Source organism: Lates calcarifer, linkage group LG17 (genome assembly GCF_001640805.2).
Source record: "Lates calcarifer isolate ASB-BC8 linkage group LG17, TLL_Latcal_v3, whole genome shotgun sequence".
Lineage (NCBI taxonomy): Eukaryota > Metazoa > Chordata > Actinopteri > Centropomidae > Lates > Lates calcarifer.
In genome coordinates, this window is record NC_066849.1 from 12,689,670 (window position 1) to 12,715,499 (window position 25,830).

At 40.8% G+C, this 25,830-nt stretch overlaps 3 protein-coding genes and 6 non-coding genes across 14 annotated transcripts in view; all 9 read right to left on the reverse strand.

The window, feature by feature from the left end:
* Positions 1–437: 437 nt before the first annotated feature.
* On the reverse strand, positions 438–6,146 carry calr (calreticulin). Its single transcript, XM_018673336.2, has 9 exons — positions 5,864–6,146; positions 5,141–5,242; positions 4,340–4,543; positions 4,108–4,202; positions 3,690–3,899; positions 3,456–3,569; positions 2,820–2,963; positions 2,349–2,441; positions 438–2,200 (listed from the first exon to the last, which is right to left on the reverse strand). Exons 1-9 carry the CDS (start codon positions 5,955–5,957, stop codon positions 1,976–1,978), a joined length of 1,281 nt encoding a protein of 426 aa, XP_018528852.1. The 5' UTR covers positions 5,958–6,146; the 3' UTR covers positions 438–1,975.
* A 1,022-nt stretch (positions 6,147–7,168) lies between these two features.
* Positions 7,169–12,654, reverse strand: tor3a (torsin family 3, member A). 2 transcript variants are annotated; one of them, XM_051077238.1, is made up of 7 exons: positions 12,135–12,654; positions 11,835–11,957; positions 10,378–10,643; positions 9,537–9,596; positions 9,421–9,500; positions 8,780–8,904; positions 7,169–8,508 (listed from the first exon to the last, which is right to left on the reverse strand). In XM_051077238.1, exons 1-7 carry the CDS (start codon positions 12,298–12,300, stop codon positions 8,261–8,263), a joined length of 1,068 nt encoding a protein of 355 aa, XP_050933195.1. In that variant the 5' UTR covers positions 12,301–12,654; the 3' UTR covers positions 7,169–8,260. The 2 variants fall into 2 exon arrangements, with proteins under 2 accessions (XP_050933195.1, XP_018528851.1); XM_018673335.2 differs by having other exon boundaries at positions 9,421–9,596; positions 12,135–12,635.
* A 693-nt stretch (positions 12,655–13,347) lies between these two features.
* On the reverse strand, positions 13,348–13,422 carry LOC127143509 (small nucleolar RNA SNORD47). The gene has a single exon (XR_007814986.1). It is a non-coding gene; the product is annotated as a small nucleolar RNA SNORD47 (small nucleolar RNA).
* Positions 13,423–14,532: 1,110 nt separating this feature from the next.
* LOC127143511 (small nucleolar RNA snR60/Z15/Z230/Z193/J17) lies at positions 14,533–14,613 on the reverse strand. The gene has a single exon (XR_007814988.1). It is a non-coding gene; the product is annotated as a small nucleolar RNA snR60/Z15/Z230/Z193/J17 (small nucleolar RNA).
* A 161-nt stretch (positions 14,614–14,774) lies between these two features.
* On the reverse strand, positions 14,775–14,855 carry LOC127143512 (small nucleolar RNA snR60/Z15/Z230/Z193/J17). The gene has a single exon (XR_007814989.1). It is a non-coding gene; the product is annotated as a small nucleolar RNA snR60/Z15/Z230/Z193/J17 (small nucleolar RNA).
* A 162-nt stretch (positions 14,856–15,017) lies between these two features.
* On the reverse strand, positions 15,018–15,100 carry LOC127143517 (small nucleolar RNA SNORD79). The gene has a single exon (XR_007814994.1). It is a non-coding gene; the product is annotated as a small nucleolar RNA SNORD79 (small nucleolar RNA).
* A 578-nt stretch (positions 15,101–15,678) lies between these two features.
* Positions 15,679–15,747, reverse strand: LOC127143514 (small nucleolar RNA SNORD75). Its single transcript, XR_007814991.1, has one exon. It is a non-coding gene; the product is annotated as a small nucleolar RNA SNORD75 (small nucleolar RNA).
* A 397-nt stretch (positions 15,748–16,144) lies between these two features.
* Positions 16,145–16,226, reverse strand: LOC127143510 (small nucleolar RNA SNORD74). The gene has a single exon (XR_007814987.1). It is a non-coding gene; the product is annotated as a small nucleolar RNA SNORD74 (small nucleolar RNA).
* A 1,412-nt stretch (positions 16,227–17,638) lies between these two features.
* Positions 17,639–25,830, reverse strand: part of osbpl9 (oxysterol binding protein-like 9) — a 33,869-nt gene continuing 25,677 nt past the window's right edge. For all 5 annotated transcript variants that reach the window (XM_018673330.2, XM_018673329.2, XM_018673334.2 and 2 more), the window contains 14 exons: positions 25,286–25,390; positions 24,080–24,239; positions 23,691–23,803; positions 23,448–23,566; positions 23,203–23,288; positions 22,899–23,079; positions 22,266–22,350; positions 21,871–21,981; positions 21,714–21,777; positions 21,457–21,597; positions 21,266–21,344; positions 20,917–21,008; positions 20,681–20,816; positions 17,639–19,866 (listed from right to left, as the gene is read on the reverse strand). In XM_018673330.2, coding sequence (XP_018528846.1) covers positions 19,792–19,866; positions 20,681–20,816; positions 20,917–21,008; positions 21,266–21,344; positions 21,457–21,597; positions 21,714–21,777; positions 21,871–21,981; positions 22,266–22,350; positions 22,899–23,079; positions 23,203–23,288; positions 23,448–23,566; positions 23,691–23,803; positions 24,080–24,239; positions 25,286–25,390 — 1,547 coding nt within the window. In that variant the 3' untranslated portion in view covers positions 17,639–19,791. The remainder of the gene's footprint in view (positions 19,867–20,680; positions 20,817–20,916; positions 21,009–21,265; positions 21,345–21,456; positions 21,598–21,713; positions 21,778–21,870; positions 21,982–22,265; positions 22,351–22,898; positions 23,080–23,202; positions 23,289–23,447; positions 23,567–23,690; positions 23,804–24,079; positions 24,240–25,285; positions 25,391–25,830) is intronic.

Sequence of the window (25,830 nt, forward strand, 5' to 3'; positions counted from 1 at the left end):
GAAAATGTTGTTGCAAGGCCCACTCCACACTTCCAGATATAAAAAATCTGGTAAAATAATACATTTGATTAAATTTAAATATAATGAGTCTCACGTAACCTACCTGATATGAATATCATACTTGCACTATGCTTTTTCTTAGTCATTGTTATTATTTGACTTATTTTTGTACATGTTTTTGTGCATGTTTAATTCATGTAGTTCTTCTTTCTTGCCACCCTGGTGGAGAGAGGGGGTTTGTTTTGTGTACTGTCGGTCGTTGAAGTCTTTTCACTTCAACCTTCTTTAAGGAAAATTTAACAAAAAGAAAGAGAAAACATCATGAGTTATTTAAAAAGTGGACTTAGTCTTGATAACCTTCATGTCATCAATGCCACATGTGGCCTACGACAACGATGGGAAAATGTTCCTTTACAAGTAAAAGTCCTGCATTCAAGTAAAAGTACATAAGCATGTTTATTCCTGTATTATTGTTGTTCTGTTATTATAACTATTAGTTGGTCAAGGTGGAGCTAATTTTAACTACATTATACAGATGGATTGTTTAGTCTATACATAATTTCATCAGGTGGTCATGTTTTGTATGTGAAATCTGAATTTGCAGAGTAACTGGTGACTGCAGCAAAGTACATTTCCCACTGAAATGTAGAAGAGTACAAGCAAATGAAAACACAGTAAAATAGTAAATACAAAACACAGATAAATACCACCAAAGAAACAAACAAAATGCCCCACAGGTCTATCCATACAGAGTTAAGCAATCAAAATATCATGTTACTTTTATATAATATATAAGACTACATAATAAAATAAATACATTAAAGACATGGAATTGAGAAGTACATCTGCTCATTTTCCTCCAGTTGTTTTTATTGGACAGAGTGCCCGTCCTTGTTTTTTTTTAACACACCCACATGAAAATCTTCCCACTTCAGTTACTACCATTAGTACAAAATGTATCTTTTACAAAAGGATAATTTTTCAGACTGTTTGGGACAGTGTGTTGGGGTTCAGCAGTGCAGAGATATTGGCATCAGAAATGAGGAAACAGGTTGTGCACACCAACAATAAGTAAACCTAAAGTGAACGCGTACCAAAAGAAACTTAAGCTTTCCTGCTACTGGAGTGCTCTTAATGTACATGTGAGCTTGAGAACAGTTTATTGACACACAAGACTACAGTATGTGCATTGAAGTGAAAAAGTGTTAACTTTACAGTACAAAACTATGTAAGGGATCTGATCTTTAAGCACCCCATGTTACCATCCTATGGACGACAGCTTTTTTTGAACAGGTTGTCAAACATATAGTGTTAGTCCTTACGCACTCTTGTACCCGATGCCATTCACCCTTGTTTGAATCAGAGGTTTAAGTAAGAGCAGGCATAATAACCTGCGTAATGACGTGTAACCCTGTTTGATCCTTTCAGATCAACATGGAGGTAACAAAAGATGAACAAAAACAAACAAACAAACAAACAAACAAACAAAAAGTGACACAGATTAATAAGACGAACAAAACACATGAGGTAAGCAAAACATTTACATGGTATCAATCACATACCAAACATAGCTTTTCATGTCACCACAACAGTATACTTCATTAAAACCCAGATGTTTTGCAACAACAGAAATGACTGTTTATAGATTTCTGTTGGGAACGCCTGTGAAACAATTTAGTTTTACAATTTCCCGCCTTGACATTCGTTATGACATCTTCATTTTTTTCTATTACTATTCCTCATTTAATAACAATAACAATAGTAGTAGCATGTGGAAACAGGAAACAGAACAGTGATTGCCCTTTTCCCTCCTATTCCCTTGCTTTGTAAACAAACAAATGAAAAACCCCATCCCACCCAACCCCACCCCAGGGTGTCAGTCATGAGGGTCTATTATCTCAGTCACCAGCCGTGTTCCAATGGCTTATTGACTCAGGCAGTCAGGTTCCTTTTCTAAGCAGTCCCTGCACCAAGTTTATAACTCATCCTTGAGTTTAGAATCTGTGCCTTCATCATCCTCCTCTTCCTCCTCCTCCTGCTCTTCCCCTTCCTCTTCCTCTTCGTCTTCCTCCTCCTCATCCTTCTCCTCCTCCTCCTCCTCCTCTTCCTCCTTTGCCTCATCTCTCCTCTGCTTGTCCTCCTCCTCACGCTTCTTTCTCTCCTCTTCCTCTTGGCCTTCCTTCATCTTCTTCTCTGCGTCCTGGAGTGCATTGAAAAAGCAAATTAAAAGCATAATAATAAATAAAAAAATCTTAATGATTCAAACTTAATTTACTGCTACAATCACCAAGGATTATGATTAAAGATATAAGAGCAGGACACATGACTACATGCAGTTTTGGGCTTACCTTAGTTTTACCCCACGTGTCATTGCCTACTTCTTCTGCCAGATTTGGGTCATTGGTGATCAGGAAGTTGTCAAAGATGGTACCGGACTTAACCTAATTTAAAAAAAAAAAAAAAATCAAAAGCAGTGTGTATTTTACTATCAGGTACTTCATGAAAACAATTTTTTTTTAAAAAAGAGCTATATTTCCATAGAATCTCAACTTCCCTTCATATTGAACTGAAAAGAAACAATTTGCCCTGACTGGAAAAAAAAGACAGCTGTGGGCAAACTAGAAACAAACTCAAACACAAGACTTTGCAGTGGTACCAACAACAACAAGACATAGGAATGTGTACAAGTAAAACACTCCTATTCCTGGCTAGACTTTAATTAAACTAAAACTCAATAACTATATTGTTGTTCTGAATTTCAGCAAATTGATTATTTTATTAAGCAGCAAATAACAGAGTCCACTTCTGCATCTTCTTACCTGCCACAAGTCGAGTCCAATCACACCAATGCTATTGTATTTATAGATCTCAGAATCGGCTGTGTACTCCGGGTTGTCAATCTCAGGGTGGATCCACTTGCCCTTATAGGCAGGATTGGTGATTTCTCTGGGCTTCCACTCACCCTGTGAACGGCAGACAGATACAGAAAGCCAAACCAGGGGTTACGGTTGATGTCCGAGGAATCACAAAAGCAGATATGTCTGCTGATCAAGAAGTTTCTCTGTCATGGCAGCTGCTGGACAGACTGTGGGCTAAGAGGTTAATCAGGCAATGAGCCAATAATATATAAAAGGGCATAAAACAGCAAAATTGGGATATGAAGAATGCATAGAAAAAAGATTTCTCGTTGTATTTTATGATGTGAAAAATGAAATGCAGACTGTGTCACTCCATCATCACTAACAGGTGTAGTGTTGCATAAATCTAATTGAGTATTGTTACACTGCATGAATCTTTGAGAGCACTATATATTAGGACAAACAGTTTATTTTCAGAATTAAATAAATGTAGACTACAACTGGTAGCAAATGAAGAGTTATTTAAGATACAGCAGTAGTGTAACCTAAATACTGGAAGGTATGTATGAAGTGTTCTAAATATCATTTGGTGTTCACCTTGTAATCAGGGTTGGTGACCATAGGTGGCTCCCATTCTCCGTCCATCTCGTCATCCCAGTCATCGGGCTTCTTAGCATCAGGATCTGGGATGTTCTCAGGCTTGTCCCAGTCCTACACAAAAAAAGAGGGGGAAACATGATTCACTGAGGCGATAAAGATACAAGTGTGGGAGAAGAATAAAATATAACCAAAAGGACGACCAGATTCTTTGGATGGCTCAAACGGACTGACCTCTGGTTTCTTATCGTCGGGGTCTGGAATCTTCTCCCTGTCATCCCAGTCCTCTGGCTTTTTGGCTTCAGGATCCTTGATTTTTTTGGGGGGCAGGAAGTCCCAGTCATCCTCCAGATTGCCCGACTCAACCTTCTTATTGTCGATCTTGACCTCGTACGTGTTGTCGGGGTTGACAATCAGCGTGTACAAGTGGGTGTACTCATCATCCTGCATGGTGGAAAGGAAAAGTTGGCAGCTACTGTGATTGTGTTTAACTCACGAATGATTTCCATATCATGTGGTTGTAATGCAATTCACCTTCCACTTTCAACATGTCCTTGGTGATTTGGTTTTACGGTGTGACGGACACATTTTTTCATGCAGTGGGAATTAGAAAAATCAGTTTGAAAACAAGAACCATTTATTGATGTCTCACCTTGCATCTGATGTCCTTGTTGATCAAATGATTCTTGCCTTTGTAGTTGAAGATAACATGAACCTTCTTTGTACCAGGGCCACAAATATCAGGACCTGAACATGCACACAAAAAAAGATGTGAAAATGTGTAATCCAGTTCTTCAGTTAAGAACAGAAATAGACGGCTGTATTGTTTTTAATGAAGAATATTCATAAGACATAGAGTCCTTTGACCAGCAGAGAGAACTGACCAAACATGATGTTGTATACAGAGTCTCCGTGCATGTCCTCCTGGCTGAGGTCAGAGGGGAACAGTTTAATATAACCTCCACCACAGTCGATGCTCTGCTCATGTTTCACAGTGAACTGGATGACTAGGGGCTGGCCCTGGTTGCTGAAGTCATCAAAACGTGCCGACAGGGCGTAGAAGCGGGCGTCCTGGCTGGATTGCAGACCTGCAGCAGAAAAGGACAGCGTTACTGCGATGCATCTGCACGAACAGAGCTGAACAACACAGAGACAGACTGTTGTGGTGATGTCATATGGAGACAAATACTGGAGCTGCTCCACAGACAGTGAATAATGGAACAACTCTGAGACACTCTGACTGCACCCCCGGTGGCTTCACTGGGATATGGGCATATTTTCAGAATCACAGCTAGAAGCCTTACACGCTGAACAAATGCATTTAGGTGGAATATCAGCATATAACGGCATGTGATCCCACACAGATTTGGTCACTAGTTTCATGTCCCAACTCAAGTGCCAAAAAAATGTCCATCAGTGTTTTTTGTACATGTGCATTTTGGTTTTAGTCAAAACTCACTGGAATAACATCATGTAACTTCTGTTTAAGGATGGGTCTCGCTTTCCCTATGTGTTGTTCCTCTAGCAAATTTTGTATTAAAAGCATAAGAATTAAGAGGAATGGCAGGCATCATTTCATTGTGCAGTGTCAGTCAGCTCTAAACATGACTCATCCTTAACAGGTTGCAAACAAACAAAAGACTGCTGGACACCCAAGATGTATAAAGGGCAACCTTTCCACTCACCTTTGTCTTTCTCTGCATCTCCATAGAACTTCCCGGCTGTCAGGACAAACTTGCCGTAGTCTGACTTGTGCTTGGACTCCACCCAGCGACTTGTCCAGGCATCTGCACAAACAAGTTTAGGGTTCACAATTAAAAGAAGACTCACAAGCTGCTAACCCATGACCATATGATGCAACGGTGCAGGTGCAGAGGGAATGAATGTATTACGCTGCCGTGGCATGCGTTATGTGGCTGTCTTCACAATCTACACTGTGTTTGCAATGAGACCGGTGACAAAAGAAGAGGACAGCTAGGTGATGAAAGATGGGGAACACTGAATGACCAGGGGAGAGAGAGATGTGCAGTAGAGTGGAGGGGGGTGGAGGGGAACAGAGAGGGTGTGATGATGGCTGGAGGAGGAGGAGGAGGACAAGGAGAGGAGGGGGGGGTGGAAGGAAAGGAGGGGAGAGAGGGGTCAAAGATGAATGGCAGTCATGCAGTCAGTGCAGACTAAATTCATCTCCAGCTGTGCAGTAAACAGACAATGCATCGTGGACATGGAGGTAAAAATCATAAGATCATGTCAAAAATTCATTCATTAAGTCGACGGCCCAATAGAAGAAAGGAGACTACCCGTCTGTTCAGCTACTCAGTAGTGTAATATATGATATAGTTGCAGTTCCGACAAATAACAACAAATACAGTTAAACGATGAAGGTGTAATTTAGTGTAAAAGGACCTCACCCCCGTCTTCAAATTGCTCTCGGAAATACACAGTGGACTCGGCCAGGGCAGACGCGGCCGCCACGGCCACCAAAAGAAGCGACAGGGCTGTCATGGTGACGAGCTGAAGCAGCCTGTCGAATAAAAAAAAGAACTAACGAACAATAGACACAAATGAGTCTCTATAATGTGCCTGCACGATGCAGCAGCAGATATTTGTCGGTCCGGTCTGTCATACAGTGTTGGTACAGTGAGAAGCACCGAGACGCCGCCGCCGCTCGCCTTTAGGCTCGGAACAGATGTCTGAATCTGATTGGACGTCGGCCCTGGACCTCAATAAGGAAGCGTTACAACACTCAGCCAATCAGAGGAGAGGAAATCTGGACGAATATTCGCCGTGGCCAATGAGAGCAGACCACGCGTTTGCTTGATACACGCCCAAAGAAGGGCGATGTGCCGTGGGTGAATCATATGAAGGTAGAAAAAAAAATCACAATAAACACGAATAAATAACATGAACCATTGTTATATATGAGTATGAATTTATGAATTTAAATGTGTATAGAGCCAGCGACGCTGGAGTTAGTCTAAGACCAGGCAGTCAAGGGAAAAGTTAAGTCTTCCTAACCAGTCCACATCAGACGTTTTCTCAAATCTGAGGATTACATTCACCCAAAGAAGCTGTTTCAAATTTGTGAAACCTTCTCTGTCAAAATACAAAAAAGAGTAATGTCAGTGTTTCATCATGACATCAGACCAGATCTAGATCAAAAAACACTATATCAGGTCTTGAAATAAAAATAAATAAATACATGAAGAAAGAATAAAGAAGATATATATATTAAGCTTCTCTGGGTTACTGTAGTACAGATTTGACAAGTATATCAAACCACATCAGACCGGGTCTGTTTTGTTCATTGACTGAAATGATGCAAAATGCCTATAACAATTTCCCAGCACCCAAGTTGGAATGTGTAAATGTTCTTATTTTCTTATTCTTGCATTGGAAATTTATTTTAAAGTTTTAAAGTTATTCCAATTACTATCAAAAAAAGAAAGATTTACATTTGAAAAGCTGAAAAAAGTGATTTTTTGGTATTTTGGCTTAAAAAAACAACAAAAAAACATAACTCAGACAAGACACTGATTATTAACAGTGTAGCCCACTATTGTTCAGCTTGATTTATGTAGGAGTTCTGTATCAGCCCTGGCATGAGGCGCTCCCATTAATTAAGACAAAGAAAGATCGTAGGCACCATGCAGAACAATATGTTGTTTGACAAACAAATCTCCTCAAATTATTGCATTAAATGAAAACAGCTGGTGTTGGTTTACTGTGGGCGTTTATTTTCTTAAAACGGTATCTGAGATCGTTTCTTTCTCTCTCACATTCTTCCTGTAATGTGAACCTTGAAGCTTTGGAGAAAAAAAAAAACTCTTAAGTAGAACAACTCAGACCTGTGTGAGTGTATGACAGAGATAAAGCAAGTCAATGAATAAACTATGCCCTCAAGTAACAAAGTAAAATTCTGTATATTACGCCGTGATGATGATAATAATAAAACATTTATCAGGCTCATACAAACCACCTTAAAATCACTGAGATCAAAAATAAATTATTAAAAGTATTATTCCAAAACACATTTGCAGAAAAGCTGATTCAGTGCTTTTGACACCTGGTCTCACACACGTTTTCCAGCGACAATTTCAAGTAACATTTCCATCACTGTTGTTAGCTGCTACACATTCCACACTGTTCACACCACAATGCCATTTACTGTTCATTACAAGTGGCTTACAGTACCACCAAGTGTGCATTTAAACTACTCTACAAAATAAGGTACAGCAACATGTTCAAATATGGCACAAATGATGTCAATAAATAATCAGTGCTAATCTAAGCACAATGTCTGACATGCAAATATGCACACATGAAATACGAGCATAAAATAAAAATTTTATGGCCACAGTGAAATAACATAAATAATGTGATGTGATAAAATGTCAGTGTTCCTCTATGACACGCACTGCACAACCGGTAATACCATCTCCTTTATTCTTCATCTTTACACTGTGAGGATTCAGACCAGGTGGGTGAAGAAGAGCAGCCACACCGCACACGATGACTGTCTGGTATGAACGCGTTCCCCCTGCAACACTACGGATGTCAGCAGGGTGAGCCGCACCGCTTTCCCCTCTCAACGTTGGACCTGCCCTGCTGTCTGGCACTTCTCTGAGGGACCTTGACAGACACATGTTGTATCTGCGGGGGGTGGGGAGAGGAGAGTACGTAGAGCAGAGCAGAGAGGACACATCTCCTCTGTGGCTCTGTATGCAGATGGGCTGGTGAAGCGATCTTGCACCTCCTCCAGGTCTCTCTCTCTCTCTTTCTCTCTCTCTCTATGTCCGTCTCTCCTCCTAGGGGAGAAAGAAGTTGATCCTCTGGGGTATGGACTTGCATCCCTGGGCCGAGAACAGTCTCTCCTCTTTAGGGACATACAGCATCGCCTTGGCCACCTCATCCAGTGTAGCTTCGTCTGTCTCCAGACCTCGGGCTGCGTAGGCGTCCCGCGCGCAGAGCTTGACGTGGCGGTACTCCAGAGGCAGGAAGGGCACGAAGAAGTCGATCAAGTGGCCTGACATCAGCTCGCTCTGTGCAAATCCACCTGGGAGAGAGTGCAAAATCCAAGTTCAAACAATCAATGCTATTATATTAAGGTAGAAAAGACTTGCTTTAATGTGAAAGAATAGCTTGTACAGCTGATCCAGCCAAGAATCAATATCTGCTCGGTGGAGCTTTCAGCTAATTGTTTTGGACAGTCAGAGCAGTCACCCCTGTGACCCATGTAAAATAGGCATGAGGCTCACACAATAAGACAAGATAATTGTTCACTTCACTTCCTGCCCAGGGTGAAATGGCAGAGAGCTGCTGCGTACCTTGAGACTCCATAGTTTCGGTTCGTAGTCGATGCTCCAGGTCTTCCATGCCGATGTCCTCTCGATTCTGACCAGAGTGCCAGAAGTCCAGTGCAACATCGTTGATTGTTGCCCCACCAATATTACTGCAGAGGAGAAGCAGGACAGTTTGTTATTGATTTTGTTAAATACAGATTGTTCTTGGAGAAATGATCACCGATTAAGGTTGGCAGAAAATTAAACTTGTTCTTAGTGTACATAAGCCTCATACTTGAACAGTAACAGTTTGAACAATGTACTTAAATAAATAATAATATTAATAATAATAATGATGGAAATTCAACACGATTGTTTAACATGTGATTTTGTATTTGTTACGACAGAGATTTAGTGACCCCAGGCCTCTCCTACATCATATCACAGCAGTGAAAAATGTATTTCTGTGTTTGACTGAACAGATTATCTGTCAGCAGGAACTGGATATGAGTAATTGAAAACATGAAAAATCCATAAAGAGGGCTAATGGAGACAGAGGAAGAAACATCCTTCATCATAGATGAGCTGTCACAATATCTGGGCCACAGGTGCAATACACTCTGAGTGGTAGCTAAATTTCTGACCCAGCTTCAAAAAATAGGACGTGCCTGCAATAAATGACTGACCTGAGGAAGAGGAAGATGGCTCTGCGGTAGCTGACCCCGTCGACGTTGTCATAGTGGTCCATGTAGGGCTTGATGGCATCGATGAGGCCTGGGTGAAGCTTCTCGGCCTCATCGAAGATGAACAGAGTCTGAGGGCAACGCAGCACCATGTCCCGGATCGCCTCCCGCAGCTGGCCCTGGACACAACGAGGGAGACCAAACTACAGCCTCAAAAATCACTAAAATCTCTAAATACACAAAGAAAATGAAGACATTGTGCATTTTTGACTTTTGTTCAAAACGTGCATGTATTTGCACTCTGCTACTTCTTGATCAGCCAACATGTATTTACTCTGTTTTCCCTGCAACACACTTGTGTGTTTTAAACTTTTAAGCCAGGTTAAAGGCAGTTTTCCCATGTACTTTATTCATGAGGAAAAAAGGTCATTTTAAGGAATTTGCTATTCTTATTTTTATTATTGATCTTTATTAAAGTATGTAATATCTTGTTGTGAAGTGTTATTTTATAAGGGAGACCTTGTTAAGACACATAGTCACAGCAAATATGTTCAGAATTCAGAGTCCACATTTACAAATTCTGCAGATTCTGATAGTATCAGTTTAAAGGTTATCCTGCGTACTATACTCTGCTGAATCTGGATTTGTTACTGTGTCAATATAATTTTGAAATCTAATGCTGCAATTGCGTAAAAATTTGTTTAGATGGAACCGTGTTGGCATCTGTGCCCTGGTTGGACAAACGCCAGGTTCCAAAAAGCCATGAATGTCAGTGCACGTAGGATCAATGTCTGATCTGAAGCATCTGTCCAAACTGTGATTCCTTATCTTCCATACGCTGAATTACAAAACACAGACTAAACGTCTGACTAAACAAGGGGGGGAGCCCCAAGAACACGTCCAACATGTTCCTGGCACAGAACGGCCGACTCTGTGCCAACTAGGTTCTGCGTGTCATACCTTGTACGTGTCCACCAGTCTGGCATGTGGGAAGTGGAAGGGGGCGATGAACAGGCGGACACACTCGCTCTTCACCCCGTCGCGATATAGGTTATCAGCGATGATCCGGGCCACGAAGTTCTTGCCCGTGCCAGACCATCCGTGGAAGGAGAGGGTGAGTGGCTTGTTGGACTCTGGGTTGTTGATAAAACCCTGAATGGCTTTCAGGACCACAGACTGAGCCAGGTGCTGCCCATGGAGCTTGGTCTGAAGGTCCCTCGCCAGACCTGCAGCATGCACAGAAGAGAGTGAAAGCTTCTCAGTGACAATGATGTACATGTATGAATGTGTTCCTTCAAAATATGTGATGCGCCACCTAATACTTTAAGTCACCTATTTCATATACCTGGTGTCATTTGCATAACCTTGTAAGCCTTATAATTTCTGCATTAGGCTTTACACTGTTTGTTGCTACAAATTATATTTACCAGTAACTGCGGCAAAACCCTAATTGAATTGAAGCCACTGATAGCCAATATTCTAAGACAATATTCAATATCTTGTTGTCACAAAGCAACAACCAAAGATATTTAATTATACGGCTAATGAACAGCTAATAACTGGCAGTAAACTCTCTGACATCTCATGGGTGCAACTACCACAACTCCGCTAAAGAGCCAAGCACCCTGAAACCCTTCTCCAAGAGTACTTTGGGTTGACTTAGCCCGAGTCTGAGTTAGCTAATTTCCAATTTCTTCGCTTTCCTCATCATTTTGTTCTTCTCGGGAAGGACAAGTCTCTCAAATAAAATGAAAGCTATTCAACAGTTGGAGAAAACCTGAATTACACATAAATATCAGTTTGATCGTGGTGCAAAATATCATTAAGATATCCGCCCTAATCTATGGTTTTAACTTACTGTGCAGACATGGCATGCATTCACACCAAAAAGAACATTTTATGTAAATGTTCAGTGCTATTAAACATTGCACATCTGCTGTCCTGTCTAATGTATGCAGTCTGTTTGAAGTTTCAGGGTCAGAGGTAAGACAATTAAAGCAACTTTAATTATTGATGTCCTTGTTATGAAAACTGGCTTATGTTTGACTGATCACAGATGACAAACTGTAAATCTATAACTACAATAAAACAGGGCAACAGGAAAAAGCTACAGTACATGAAGTCCAGTCCTATATAATCAAAGCTGATAATAACCATGTTCTGTGTTAAACTGACAATACAACAGGTAAAGAAATAAGAGGGATAATATTTCAAAAATCATATGACTCTCTATAATAGCTGTCAGTGTGTGGAGTGTTGACTATCTCACAACACTGACACTGAATAAAAAACAAAAAAATCCATATGATTAAATGAAGTCATTCACAGTCAATGTCCAGACACAGTGCCCGTATGTGCTGGCTCAGCACACTCAACACACATGTACTGGACCGTACCACCAGGCAGGGGACCGATACCTGTGATGTTGTTGGTTATCCTGCAGTCTCCAGATTCACAGCACTGGCCCAGGCTACAGTACCACTGATGCAGCAGGCTAATGTAGTCCTGAGGAAAACCTGCCCACAGGTCCCTGGTAGGAACTGCTCACATCGACGACAACAACACAATAAAACAGTGCTGTAACCACTTAGTATATCAACACTATGAGTCAAGCTAGTCAACATGGAGGCTAGTGTTTGGACAGGCTACAAACTGTGACTAGCATTATATAATAGCTTGAGACATAACATAAAAAACATTTTTGCTCAGTCTCCTACCTTGTTGTGTAGCATCGTCCTGGTTGGGCTGGCACTCCCCCTCCCAAATATTGCAATAAATGTAATTAAAATAGTAAGTGGAAACATTGGAGATGCTGTCGAATTGGAAGAAGTCGGCTTTCGCGGACAGAGCCCCGAGCAGAGGCAGCAACCACCGCACAAACATCGGGGAATGAGCAGGTCCGAGGCGGTCAAGACGAGACAGAGAGACGAGTCCCGGTCATCACTCGCCCCATTTATGAGGGACCCGGTCGTCTACTGCGGGCGGCCTGCGCTATATAGGAAGCGAAGGAGGAGGGCGCTTGTTTCACCGTTGCGTGCGGCGCTTGCGGGCGGTCACTTAGCTCCGCCCGCCTTCGAAGGACCCGATAGCATTCACTTTGGGGAATAAATTAAACTATATATCCTCTTATTTAAAGTAAATTAAATTGAACTATTCGTTCGTTTTAACTGAATGTAGGTTAAGCTATGCAACATACCTGAGAAGGTACAAAGGAATTGAAAACAAAGACACCAACGGCTAGGGTAGGCGCCTGTACCGCGATCGAATGAACTACAAAAAAATGTCAAGGCGATAACTGCGTCATTTCCGGTGTTGTCTCAGCACCATAGAAACGGAACGTGCGGGCCAAAAAGCAATTTACAAACCAGTACAGTATTACATGTCAATGACTGATATCAAAAGCCCTTTATTTACATAGCTGATCATTGACAGATGATTTGGCAATGATTTAAAAAAAAAAAAAAAAACAAAAAAAACCTGCACGTTTTATTGGTACACACTGTACTTTGAACAAGAACACAGTCAATCATAATATTTTAGTATTTATTGCCACAATATTGCAAGATACAAACACAACTGACCGAGTACTTGAAGTTTTGACAGGTGCACAAGGTCAGGTCAACATTCAAAATGAGAAATACAGTGCATTTCCTTTCATATAACCAAGGGGCGGGGGGGGGGGACCACATGGATATTCAAGTTGTCTTAATACAGTTGGAACACCAGTCTCCATCTGACATCAGCATGTATTGGATTTCAGTATAAAGACAGCTGACTCATTATCCAGACAGACTGGCTTCAGCAGACTAAGGTTTTCTCCTCAGGGCCAAGGGACTTCACAGCTGCATTCCTGAGGGAACACACAGATTTATCATTCAAAGAAAGCAGGACAAATCGTAACAACATGAAACAGATGTTTCATGACCACACAACCTCAGACAAAAATGGAACGGTAAGGGTTATAATCAATAGAAATCATTTGGCAGAATCTTTTCATCACAGGAAGAGGTCAAGTTAACCTTTTGAGTTTATGGCAGCCACTGAAATCAAAAGCTTCACGGCTGACCAATAGAAAACAGTGCAAGCAGCACTTAAATTTAGACGTAGGAGTTTGAACTGCTTACCAAGGTCAGTTGGAGAGATGCAGCTCTTTCCTGAAGAGGAGATGAAATAACCTTATTACAAGTCAGTGACTGGTTGATTAAGATTTAATTCACAGGGTTACTCAGTAACAGATACTGTCCACATTAATGTTCAGGTCAGACATTTGTTGAGACATCACTGAACCCATCAAAGTACTTTTGTATCTCATCCTTGCATTCTCACCTCAGTTGATCGTCTTTGCTGTTTCAAACTGGACAGTGAACGATGAGAAGCCTGAAGAAAACAGAAAGCATAAGTCGAATATGCACACCAAACATCAGGATGAAAATATCTACACTGACCAGGTCAGCTAGAGCTAATATAACAGACTCCATGGTTTAAGGTCAGTCTTTACTTCATCATCACACAGGTCAGACTACAGGGATCACATGAGGTTCACTACAACAGCAACCAAGACCCCAACTAATGTATGTGTGCAGGTCTGTCAGACCCAGATGACGGCAGAGTTCAACTAAAGACAAAATGGAGCTGGTGTCAGTTGTGGTATTGATATTAATATTTTACAAATCTTGTGTTTATTTTTAATGATTGATCACCAACTCCACTGGTCATCTGGGTCTGAGGAGCAAGAGACTGCTGTTCATTTTCACTCACCTTGTTTGTGCGACATCTGTTGTAGTACATGCAACGGTTCACAATCCCATTTCCTCTGCAAAGTTAGAAAAGTTTCATGTAAGTTAATTAAATTTTTTAAAAGTGTAGTTCTCTTCCTAGTAATAATCCAGATCAGAATAAAATGACTTCTTTCCTCAACTGGATCAGAGACCTGATTCATGTTCATCATATCTGAATGATTTTAGCTGCAGTGTTGATTCTGAATGTGACACTTACCAACATGGCTGCAATTGATTCAGTCAGCAAAGGTTACACGTCTGGAGAGGAGGAGGAGAGGGAGAGATGTTATTACAGTTACTGTATTTTAAATACTTCAGGGCTAAAGGACAATTACAGGTGACACATCAGCTAGGAGCGAAAGACAATAGATATTCTTCACTGTTAATCTGCTGAACTATGCACTCATCATTGTGTCAAGTGTCAGTAAACGATCACTTTACTTCAGCCTTTAAACTCACCTTCACTGTCTTGTGTAGGCAGACTCTTGTTTCTGAAAATGAATAGAGGGAAAAAGAAAAAAAAAAAAGAAAATTTAAAAAATGACTCCATAAACCAAGAGGCCTCATAGGTGATGGAGGCCGACACGTCAGCTAGGAGCGAAAGACAATAGATAATCTTCATTGTTAATCTGCTGAACTATGCACTCATCACTGTATCAGACCGGTGATATTTCAACAGGTCAAGTCTTAAAAGCGTCAACTCACCTGTAACCAATCCAAGAACATTCAAACCAGATCCATGAGTAAGAGGATCACCTGCGAGCAAGACACCAGATGTAAATAAAAGCCAACAAACTAAACTGGTGGGTATTTCTTAATCTGCACTGCATCAGGAAAAAAGTAATCTTTCACTCTTTTTCAGAGAGATTCCCATTGTTTTAAAACAAAAATCATCATTGACAGCTTGTTCCAGAGACACGAAGTCAAATAAATGTGGTTCATTACCTGTTTGGACGTCGTCAGAGAGTCAATTCAGTCAACATGACCACACCTGCAGGAACACAACATAAATGAGCAATCAAAAACAATAAACTTAAGGACTGCAGGCATCAACTTTGTCAGTGCCTCAGATAATGTAATATGGTGGTTGCAAGTATCGTCATCCATCTTGTCGAGAGTAGCAAATAAATGTCATCACAGCAGCACAGGGATCATGTGAGGGATTAAAAAAGACAGACTGGTGCTTCTCTGAGGTGTATAATGTGCTTGTACTGTCCATGTCTTTGCTGCATTTTGGGTTTTGAAATGTTCCAGGGTCAGTAAAACAAACCTGGATACAAACACCAGTGCTCAAACACAGGAAACACCTCAGGGAAGCATAAAGTCATCTCAACAGCAATTCTGAGCAAAAGTGAGCCTTACCTCTTCTTCCTCTTCATCTCCACTTCTTTCATGTCTTTCAACTTCCCTGAAACCTGTGGATACACAGCTTTAATTAATATAATGGTAAGAACAAGAGCAGAGTGTGCAGCTTGACTAGAGAAGTCTCAGCGTAAAATGACTCAGAAATCACTTCTGTCCACTACTCTTATCATCTAAATCATCACCGACTTCCAGTTAAAATAAAGAGTTAAATGAAAAGAACAAAATTTACCATTGTAGGGTCAGATTGCTTCCAAAACTTGAACACATCCATTTGGACCTGAGAAAGGAAAAGCACTTTAGTTACAAAGTGCCCCAGCACACCATTTACAAATGATTATAAGTGGTAGTTTCAGAAATCATTTCTGTCCACGACTCTCTGCATGAAACAGTTTTTGCAAACGCAAATCAGAAATTTACAATTTAATACTAAGTACAGACACTTGTTTAAAAAGACTCGGTTCTGTTTTAACTTTCATTTGAAACGTATTAAATCTCGCCCAGTGCTGAGGCCCTGCAGCAGCGCAGCTTGGGTTAAAAAAAAATAAGCCTAGAAAACAGCACTAGAATGAACGCGGAGCCTCTGTCCCATGCAATCAGAAATGTTGGCATTTCTTCACATGTACTCAGATGTCCCTACCAACATTTATTTCATCATACAGCCACGGGGCAGAGGCTGCACTGAGCTGTGAGGCTGATTAACATCTCAACATGCGAGCTACAACACGTGGCTGAGGCCTGCTGCTAGTGCTAACTCCTCTAGCATCAGTTTCCCATTTTACCGCGAGATAAAGTATTTAACCGAAACAACAGCACAGGTCCTGCACAGTAACTGTGAACATTACAAGTGTCTTGATATACTAGGAGCTGAATATTAACAGAAAACCACAGGTGTAAGATAACAGACTGAGTTAGTAAGACAGAAAGACATTTACCTCGCAGAGAGCCGGAGAGTGAGGCAGGAGAAAGGGTGCAGGGCGGTTTTATAGGACATGTCGCACAGGCTGATGGGAAAAATAGTCACACAACTAGCGCCCCCGCTGGGCCAATCCATTGTGTAAATGAATAGTAGTTGATTTTGGAGAACGTTGTTTGCCAGGCTGTATTGCGGTACACTGACTGGTGTTTCTATTATTTTGTCCACCCCATTTACATCAATAGGTACAGGGTAAATAACAGACACAACTCCCTGTAGGACACAGTTCAACAGCACCACAAACTACAGCTTTCAAAATAACCATGAATCCACACTTCTTTAACACAGTTTCAACGCAGTGAACATTATAACCTTTATGAAGCGAGGATTTATTGTAGGAGAGCTGTACTAGACTGCATTAGTTTTAGCTAGGTGTTCCTGATGACTGACAAGAGTCTAAATCTTCTGGGAAATCAACTGTCAAAATGTTCATGGTTATATAAGAATAAGATGCCTATTGGAACATGATTACATTTCAAACTGGTTGCAATGTCACAAATCAGTACACACTTCACACAATTCAAATTTTAGGTGTGCACATATTAATTTTCCACTTTCACCAGATGACTTTGTTTTCTTGTGTCAAACCCTTTCTTCATTTGCATCATTCTGCACAGTGAAAATCAAACATTCAAAAGACAAAACAACACATTTTTAAATATCTGACATATCTGACATCACATTAATGCCAAATGATCTGATCTCAAAGGGGCCCAAAGCCTACAGGTTCACTGTGTCAGTTGTTTTTTATTTTTATTTTTGGTAATTAACTGAAACTTGTTGGGGTTTGTGCCACCGCAACACAACTCCAAATACTTCCTGGGTTATAATGTAATCTTCAGTCTTACACGGTGATCCTGTGTCAAAATCTGGTGTTAAATCCCCTGGAGACCCACACAGTTGTTTTCAAATGCTGTGTGGATTAGACCTGTAGTCCAGCCGTAGTTGTGTGGCGCTCTGCTGGGAATAAAATGACACGAACTGACATGAACTCTAATAAAGACACAACAACTGTGCTTCCTCTCAGAGCCTGACTTGGAGTGTTCTGAGTGATGTGGCTTAAGACGATGCTCTTTGAAAAAAGCATGACAAAACCTCACAGGAATAAACTCATGGAGATTTAATATTATGCATCAATAAACAGGAGGATCTGATACAATCAATGGTTATGATCAGAAGGAAATAAAAAATACATTTGTTTTGATTGCTCTCTATCAGGCGATAACTGAGTGATACTGAAATGTATGGCAAGGCCTCGATTCAATATAATTTACAAAGACAAAACATGGAGGAAAAAAAAACATTAAGCTTCAAATTTAGCCTGGACTCTGAATTTCATTTGGCTTGTGACTAAAGGCATTTTTGTCTGCTTTAGAGGAGGATTACAGTCAACAGCAGCAAACACAGGCATTTATATTTTCAACTAATATGTCACTGGATGCACAAACAGCACCAGGAATATGTCTTTATAGCTCTCTTCACCGGATTAATTGAATTTAAAGACTCAAAAGGTTCCTTCGATTTATTTGAATCGATCAGCTTTCATAATGTAACAGCCAAATATTTAAGAGACGATCAAACCTTACCCACACAAAGATAACAAGGGGGGAGCTGTTATGAGCTTGCTACAGCACTGAGAGATATTCTTAGGCATTTTCAGGTGAAAACTGTTTTTTTATTTCTGTATCTCATCCATGACTAAACTTAGATCCAACCTATGTAGCTGTAAATAAGAGAATGAATGGTGGTTTGAAAAAGCAGAGGTGTACAGTGGGATAAATATTGCCCTCTATGCTAGTTCTCATCTTGAAAAACATAGGACAAAAACAAAAAATTAAGATCACAAGAAAACTGAACTGGTAGAACGCAGCCTGGACTCTAGCAGCACTATGAAACAGCAGCAGTGTTTCAAAAGTCTACTCTGGTTCCTCATTTCCACCCTCCTCGCCCTCTGACGACTCGAGAGTAGATGTCGATGGCGATCCACTCTGACATCACAGTGGGGTTTTTGGAGAGGACGGGTGATGTGCAGAATAAAAAGGGGAGATTTCACAGAATCAATCCTAGCTTTGCATCCTCCTCGCAGACCAGCAATCCAGAAAGACAAAAATATGTAAACAATCATTTGTTCATAAATGCCTTAAGGTAACAAAGAAACATGTTTAGAAGATTGTTTGTTCTCTGTCCAGATCAAAGTCCCTTTAGCCTTTTCTCATTAACCTTTTTTTTGGCATAATGGACACCCAAATTTGTCCACTGACAGGCAACGTAAATTATTTCTATATTGCATATATTCCATAAATCTATGCTGTGGGTTACGCAGGGATTTGCTTCTGGATGACACTTGAGACACAGAACAGTGTGAAGGACCAAGTAGGTGGCGAGTTAACTTTTAAAATGGGAACAAAACATCAAAAGGGTAAATGGAATGATTCCTAAAGATGTAAAGCCATCAAGTTCATTTCCTCAAATATTTTACACTATTGCCAGAAAGAAAAAAATAAACAAAAAGAGCATTGAAAATAAAAAAGAATATATATTTATATATCCATCATATGTATATCATATCTATATATAAACAACAGTTATAACTAGTTGCAGGCAAGCAGAGAATTTCTCCCCGCCCCTTTAAGATTCATCCGTTCCACCGTTATAAGGCTGTCAGACTCTCGGAGGGGGCAGCAGCTTTTTTTTTTTTTTCCTCAGTCACCAGATTCCCTGAGATGTAGAGCGCTGTTTTATTTGTCAAGGTTTATTTGATTTGAACACCATCAATCACACACCCCCCTCCCCTCCCTCCCAAAATAAAAACAAAAAAATAACAAAAAAACAAAAACCCATATGTATGGGGGAAATGAGTGCTGCTCTGGCTTGTCTTGTGGAGCTGATGATGGGCATGGTGAAGCTGACCGACAGAGTCGAGAGATAAGATGAGACGTGTTGACACTCCCGCCTCCTCTCTGCGCTGCTGAGTCTCATGTTGGTGGGTATCGGTGGCGGTGGAAGTGGGATTGCCCAAATAAGGAGAGGAGCTTTACTAATTTTCATGTTACATCTTTGATGCTTTTCCATTTGATTTCATTCATTTCCATATTGTTGTTTTACAGTCAAATGCAAAGCTGTGTACATATTCAATCATCAGTCATTCCAAGGCTTGGATAAGAAGTGGTTTTGCAAAAGAGTTCTTATGAAGACTCTGCTGTGTGTGCATCTCTTTATGCATACGTATGTGTGTGTATCAGAATGTGTGTAGTCTTCTCAGTGCCTCTGTGAGACTAATCTCTTTAATAGAGGCTCATCGTAGACCCAGCACTCCCCGTCCTCGTGGAATAGCTGCAGAAACACACAAGCAATAACAATTATTACTACGCTCAGTTATCTGAAACAACTATATCAGAAATGATCCCAAAATAAGACGACAATATCATCTGACATTTCTAACACTGATCTCTGTCTACCTGTGAAACAGAGGTGCTGAATTGGTGTATACTTCAAGCAGGCAAAAAGCTTTTCACCATTATTTTCCTATTATTTGAAACATTATTGACCAATAAACTAAATACAATGTTAACTTAAAAATAATTCAAATTTTGACATTTTGCTCATGCAGTGTTTCCCACAGATTGAATATTTACTAGTGGCTGTGGGTGGTGCAGTGTGTGCCCGATGTCCACGCAGAGACTCACACAGTTTAGAGGGGGATAGTAACCTAGGTTATTTTCTGCAGCTACAATTTATAGGTGATGTCCCCTAAACGCCTCATGTGCAGATTATCAGAAGACACTAGCTAGGCAGCTGCACACAGAGAAGCCTCAAGTCCCCATTCAGTTATTACAGCACATGTAACCCAGACAACAGTGAGGCTAAAAATTAGTTTGAAATGAGTGCAATAGGGCAGGCTAACGTAAAATTTACCTAATTTAAAACCTGGCTGAGCCACTCAAGTGAACCTATGCATGAGAAATGCTGTCATGTTTATCATTGTGTTGTATTCACATTCAGTCATTTGACATTCAGATTGCAAATTCAGTTTTTTAAGGGAAAACAAACGTGTTAATTTCACAATATTTTAGGAGTGGGTGGTCTGTTATCTCACAGAGTTTATATTCTTTCAGTGAGCTGAAAAACAAAAGGCCGACAGACTCACCCTAGTCTCCCACTGCTGCTCGTTCTCCTTCCTCTCTCTCGCTTCGGCTCTCTGTTTCTCCTCCAACCGGTGCTTGGCTTCTGTTGCTGCATCAATGTCTTTCAGCTTCAGGTTCAGCGTCACATCTCTCCACAATCTGATGGATACATGAACACACCGTTTGTTTCTTAATGAAGCATTTTGTATCTGCATCTTTTGCAAAGCTGCCAAGGTTAACAGCCAGTTTCATTTCTCACCTTCGAGACTCGTATTCAAGCTGGTCTTCCAGCTTTCTCACTTTCTTCTTAATGATGCCCATCCTCTTAGTGTCTATGAACACTGTGTTCTCCTAGAAACAGACAAAACAATACATATTTGTTCATATTTTAATGTGTTTATTTACTGCAAAAGCCTTTCCTTTAGTAGTGATTTCCCACCGGAAAGAAAGTCTGCATTTACTTTTTGGTCAATTAATAAATGATGGCTAGTTTGCCCCTGAGTGATTGTTGTCCAATCTGATGCATACCCTCCACCACGCTGAAGAACGAAATCTAATTAAATCAAATAAATAAAGAAAGAAAGAAAAGAAACAAATAAAGGACTCACCCCAGTTGCCCACTTGGCATACATTACTCCATTCCACTCCCCTTCAATGGAGCAGAAAGACTTTTTATCATTAGGTGCACTGCAAGAGAAACAGAAAAGAATTATTGTATATTTCATTGAACAGGTCAGGATCTTTAATCCACAATCTTTGAACTATAATCTAAATTACTGTGCACCAATTTTCCTCTTACAAAATCTCAGCGGTGATCCTGTGCTTCTTTCCTCCATAGAAAGGTTTGGTGTGGAACACGATGTTGGCGCTGTAGCCCGACTTGGAGCAGGATATGTTGCACTCCCCACCGAGCTCCACCCATGGCACGGTCAGAATCGACCTGGGACAGACAGGCTCAGGTCAGTGAGGCAAAAAGTAAAGATGACACAGTAACTGAGGGATGATATAAGACAAACACAGGGAAGCAATAACGCGCACACACACACACACACACACCTGCCATATCCATTAGGGAAGGTGAGGATGTAATGTTCATCATGCTCCAAACATGACACACAACCTAAAATAACAAGAATATAATTATTAGAACTCCACAGAGCTGTAACAGAACATGTCATAATGTATATATTTAAGACGTAGTCTTCTTGCGTACCTTGGCCAATGTTGTGGACACCTATGGACATGCCTAAGAACTTAGACTTAGTCCAGATGTGGGCATTGAACTGGATCTTCTTATTTAAACACTCTGCGTAGAATGCAGAAACTACAGAGAGAAAAGAAGAAAAAATGGCAACATCTCAGTGTCAGTCCAGCAAACAAGCAATGAGTGAGTATATATAAAAATCTGTCAAAAAAGTAATTTATGTGTTCCTGATTTACACATAATCATTATCTTATATTTTGCTTTACAAGTTTTCTGACCTCTAAATTGTAATGAAAAATTATCTAAAAAAAATGTGTTCAGCTGGCTTTTCTTGATCCTACATGTCAAAGGGTTTTGGCAGTGCTGTGTAATCACTCAGAAAAAAAAGAAGGTTCAACGCTTACTGGGTGGGTGGTGAGAGACCTGCTCCGCCACAAAACACACACTGTTGGGTGAAGACCAGGGAACTGGACCATCTGATACCGTCTCCTGAAGGACAGTAGAAAGGAATGGATTGATAAAAGATTAAACCAAGCTTACTGTTACAGATGTACAAAATATAGGACCAAACAATATTAAAACTAAAAGGTGTGGCCTGTTTACATTAGAAATGTACATAAAAAGGAAACCAGTTCTAAAACATATATACAAGTTTGTTCAATTTAGTGTTTGCATAAGTGACTATTCTTGCAATTCAAGTTGAGTTTATTTGCACAATCAAATATCACATGCAGCGTGTCAATGGTCCTTACAGGCACATAAGAGATTCTTAATCAAAGTGACAGCTTCAATGTGGAACGTTTACATATGAACTGGTATCAATTTCCTTTTCTAACACGCTGCAGTAAATCAGGCATGAAATACATAAGACCTTTACCCAAGTTTTGTATAAATGTTGTATTACATGTAACATTAACAAAAAAATAAAATGCTGTGCCATGGTTTTGTAACAGGCACAGAAGCATATTAACGTAACGCTAAGTAGCCAATAATCAACTAAGACCGACGACATTGACTGCAGAGGCATGTGGTCTCACCGTGTGTGGGGAGGGCTCCTCTGCCTCGCTGGGCAGATCCCAGTGGCAGTAGAAAACTTCTCCCAGGATTGGATTGTAAGGTTTCTTGGCAACTGAGCCTTTCCGTCCTGCATGGAAGGCTGACAGGTACCACTTTACCACGTGAACCATGCGCTCCCGGGGCTCCGGCTGCTCAGCGATACTAGTGGAAGACAGATGAAAGGCTCTTACAGTCTCAGTTCTCAATCTTTAATTTATTTGAAAATCTGGGGGTTGAAACAACAGCTTCCAGCAGAGTAGAGGAGTTGCTGAAATGGTTACGTACCTTACAAATAAATCAGGATGTGCAAAGAAGTCTGCATACATTTCTAACAAAGATCTCCTCTCTAGGATGAAGGTAGGCAGGACCACCTGTGAAATATAATGAAGGAGAGAAACTGTAGCTGCGTGGGTAGATCAAAAGAAACAGCTTGCACAGATGATGTTAGTAAGTAAAAGGAGGATGGACTGCACTGCAGTGGGAGAAAGGCGGACAGAACAAAGAAAGACATCCCGACTGGAGCTCTTTACCTTCGTGAGGTCCATGCCCAAGCGAACTTGAGAGAGCAGATGCATGATGACGCTCTTGTGCTCCTCCACAGACTCGCCCTCGCCTTCATCGTCACGATCGTCATGGCTGTCAAACTGATCTGAAGACAACAGCAGATGACAAGTCACACATGGCTGTAATATTAAGTTCCCTGAATTTTCATGTGTAAAACATGACTTTATCTTTTAAAACTTTGTGTGTCTTGTGAGCTTTTCCCTTTTTACCTGCATCTGTGGTACCATTGGACATGGACGAGTTGAGGGATTCGGTGGTGTCTGGCCGTTTCAACCCTGTTTCTTCATTAGTGAGGGGTGTGGCGGCAGCAGGGCCTGAGGGACTGAAGGCAAGAGGAGGAAACAGAGGGAGCAGAAAGGAGGCAGGAAGCAAGAGAGATAAGGAGATAAAGAATAAGTAGGATTTCACAGGCAACTGTGTTGCAAACTTCTCTGACTAATACTGCCTATGCAGCTTGTTTTTTTTATTTGCTCTATGCAGCGTTTTCCCACCTGAGCTGCTAAATGTTATAATTACAGTGTCGCTATCAAACTCTGAAGCTATAGATTCACTCTGTGTGGTGTTGGCTGCATGGAGGTGGGGGTGATACTATACTCACTCTATGCAATGTTTGGGGGAAGTGCTGCTCTGGTAAAACTCATCAGCGTCGTAGAACTCATCCTCGCTGGAGGAATAGCTGAAGTCTGGCACTGAGTGCGAGGGGAGGGGAATGTGAGCTGGGGAAGCGACGCCGCTGCTGGGGCCTGATGGGCCACTCCCTGACAGAGGTGGGGGGAAAAAAAACATGTGTGTCATGTCAGTGTTCTCTTGCCCTGTTTTCCTCTTACTGCAGTGAATCCAATAAATAAGGCTTATTTATTTATACAGCATACAGGTCAAGATGATCAAATCAACATTATGTTCTTTAACTAGAACACTCATTTCTGAGCCCAGTCCAACAGACCATGTACAGTAACCTGTCTTTAACACAATGATGGCTTCCTCTGCAGAGCATATTGACAGTGCTCTCAAGCGTGCAGCCTGCCTCTTTACTGCACAGCGCAGCGTTTTAATACTGCTGCCTCAGCACAGAAGACAAACAGGCAGGAGCCTCTGATGTCTCTTGCTGTTGTACTTGGCTTTTTAATTTACTTTATGTTCATGGACACAGCACTCTGGGTTGCAGAAGCACAGTGACAATGAATGTAGTATTACTACTGCTGATCTAACTCACTTCTTTGTCCAAAGTAACCTCTTTCATGTTGAAACTGCGGTTTTGTTTTTTAATGAGAAATGCAGCCCAATTCTGCACAAATCATACAGACGTCCAATTTTACACAAGACGCAAGACACAAGACAAAATGTGATATTTAAAGCCCATTAATAGGCTCGGAAACAGACATTAACAAAACAATCCCACCTCTATCTGCTGATTAAGATTACGTGAAATAACTAAAAGCTCCAGAGAAAGTACTAAATGGACCTTGAGGTGATTTTCTTTTTTCTCGTCAGTTGCCAAGGACAATAATAAACTTATCTTTTAAGCAAGTATGGATGAGAAATCTGTGAGGTATGCAGTAGAAAATGGAAATCTGAACACCCACAAATCCATGACCACTGACAAAACGCCATCTGCTAATGAAGATCATGCAAAATGACTGATAGCACCAGACCAGATAATAAATGTGGCTCCTAATATATATATTTTTTATCACATATCAGAGGAAGTCATAAGTTACTATGAATTATCAGTATAACAAGTATTAATTTTTCCTGTAGTGTCAGTAGAATAGCTGGCGTGGAGTGGAGTGAAATGAACTTTCACCTGTGCTGTTGGGAGTCGGGGTCTGCAGACTGCCCATCACTGTGACGACGGGACCAACAGGTAATGTGGAGGGTCGTTGGTCTGATTTACACACCTGAGAAGCGTCTTTAGTAAAAAGAGAGAGACAACCAGTTAGCACAAAGCACATTAAAACCAGCACCACATCCCACGTGTCAAGAGGCTGAGAAAATGATCCGAGACGCTACAGACAGAGGCTTCAGCTGTGAGGGGGATTACACAGTCTATTAAGAGACCAAAATTAGAATGGCCTACTTTGCAGGGTTCATTTTCACTGCATTTGCAAAAAGTCTAGTCATCTGACCAAAAAAGACAATTTTTTTTGGCTTTTACTAAATTTAGTCAATTACTTACTGACTAAAGTGACTTAAAACATGATTATATTGAAGGACAGGAATCTGCTTCAGCACAAAAGAACATTAATACATTCATTTTCTGGGGCAAATTAGTTTGAAAAATTAAATATAATCACATAAATACATGTAATAATTATAATGGATATCATGTAACTGGACCCTGCTGTACAT

Coding starts and splice junctions, on each gene's coding strand:
- calr (XM_018673336.2), bottom strand. CDS start 5,957: ATGACAGCCCTGTCGCTTCTTTTGGTGGCCGTGGCGGCCGCGTCTGCC. Junction 5,243..5,863: donor AGAGCAATTTGAAGACGGGG/GTGAGGTCCTTT, acceptor TTGTTTGTGCAG/ATGCCTGGACAAGTCGCTGG. Junction 3,570..3,689: donor CCGACGATAAGAAACCAGAG/GTCAGTCCGTTT, acceptor TTTTTTGTGTAG/GACTGGGACAAGCCTGAGAA.
- tor3a (XM_018673335.2), bottom strand. CDS start 12,300: ATGTTTGTGCGGTGGTTGCTGCCTCTGCTCGGGGCTCTGTCCGCGAAA. Junction 9,597..10,377: donor GACTGGTGGACACGTACAAG/GTATGACACGCA, acceptor CGTTGTGTCCAG/GGCCAGCTGCGGGAGGCGAT. Junction 8,509..8,779: donor CGAAACTATGGAGTCTCAAG/GTACGCAGCAGC, acceptor ACTCTCTCCCAG/GTGGATTTGCACAGAGCGAG.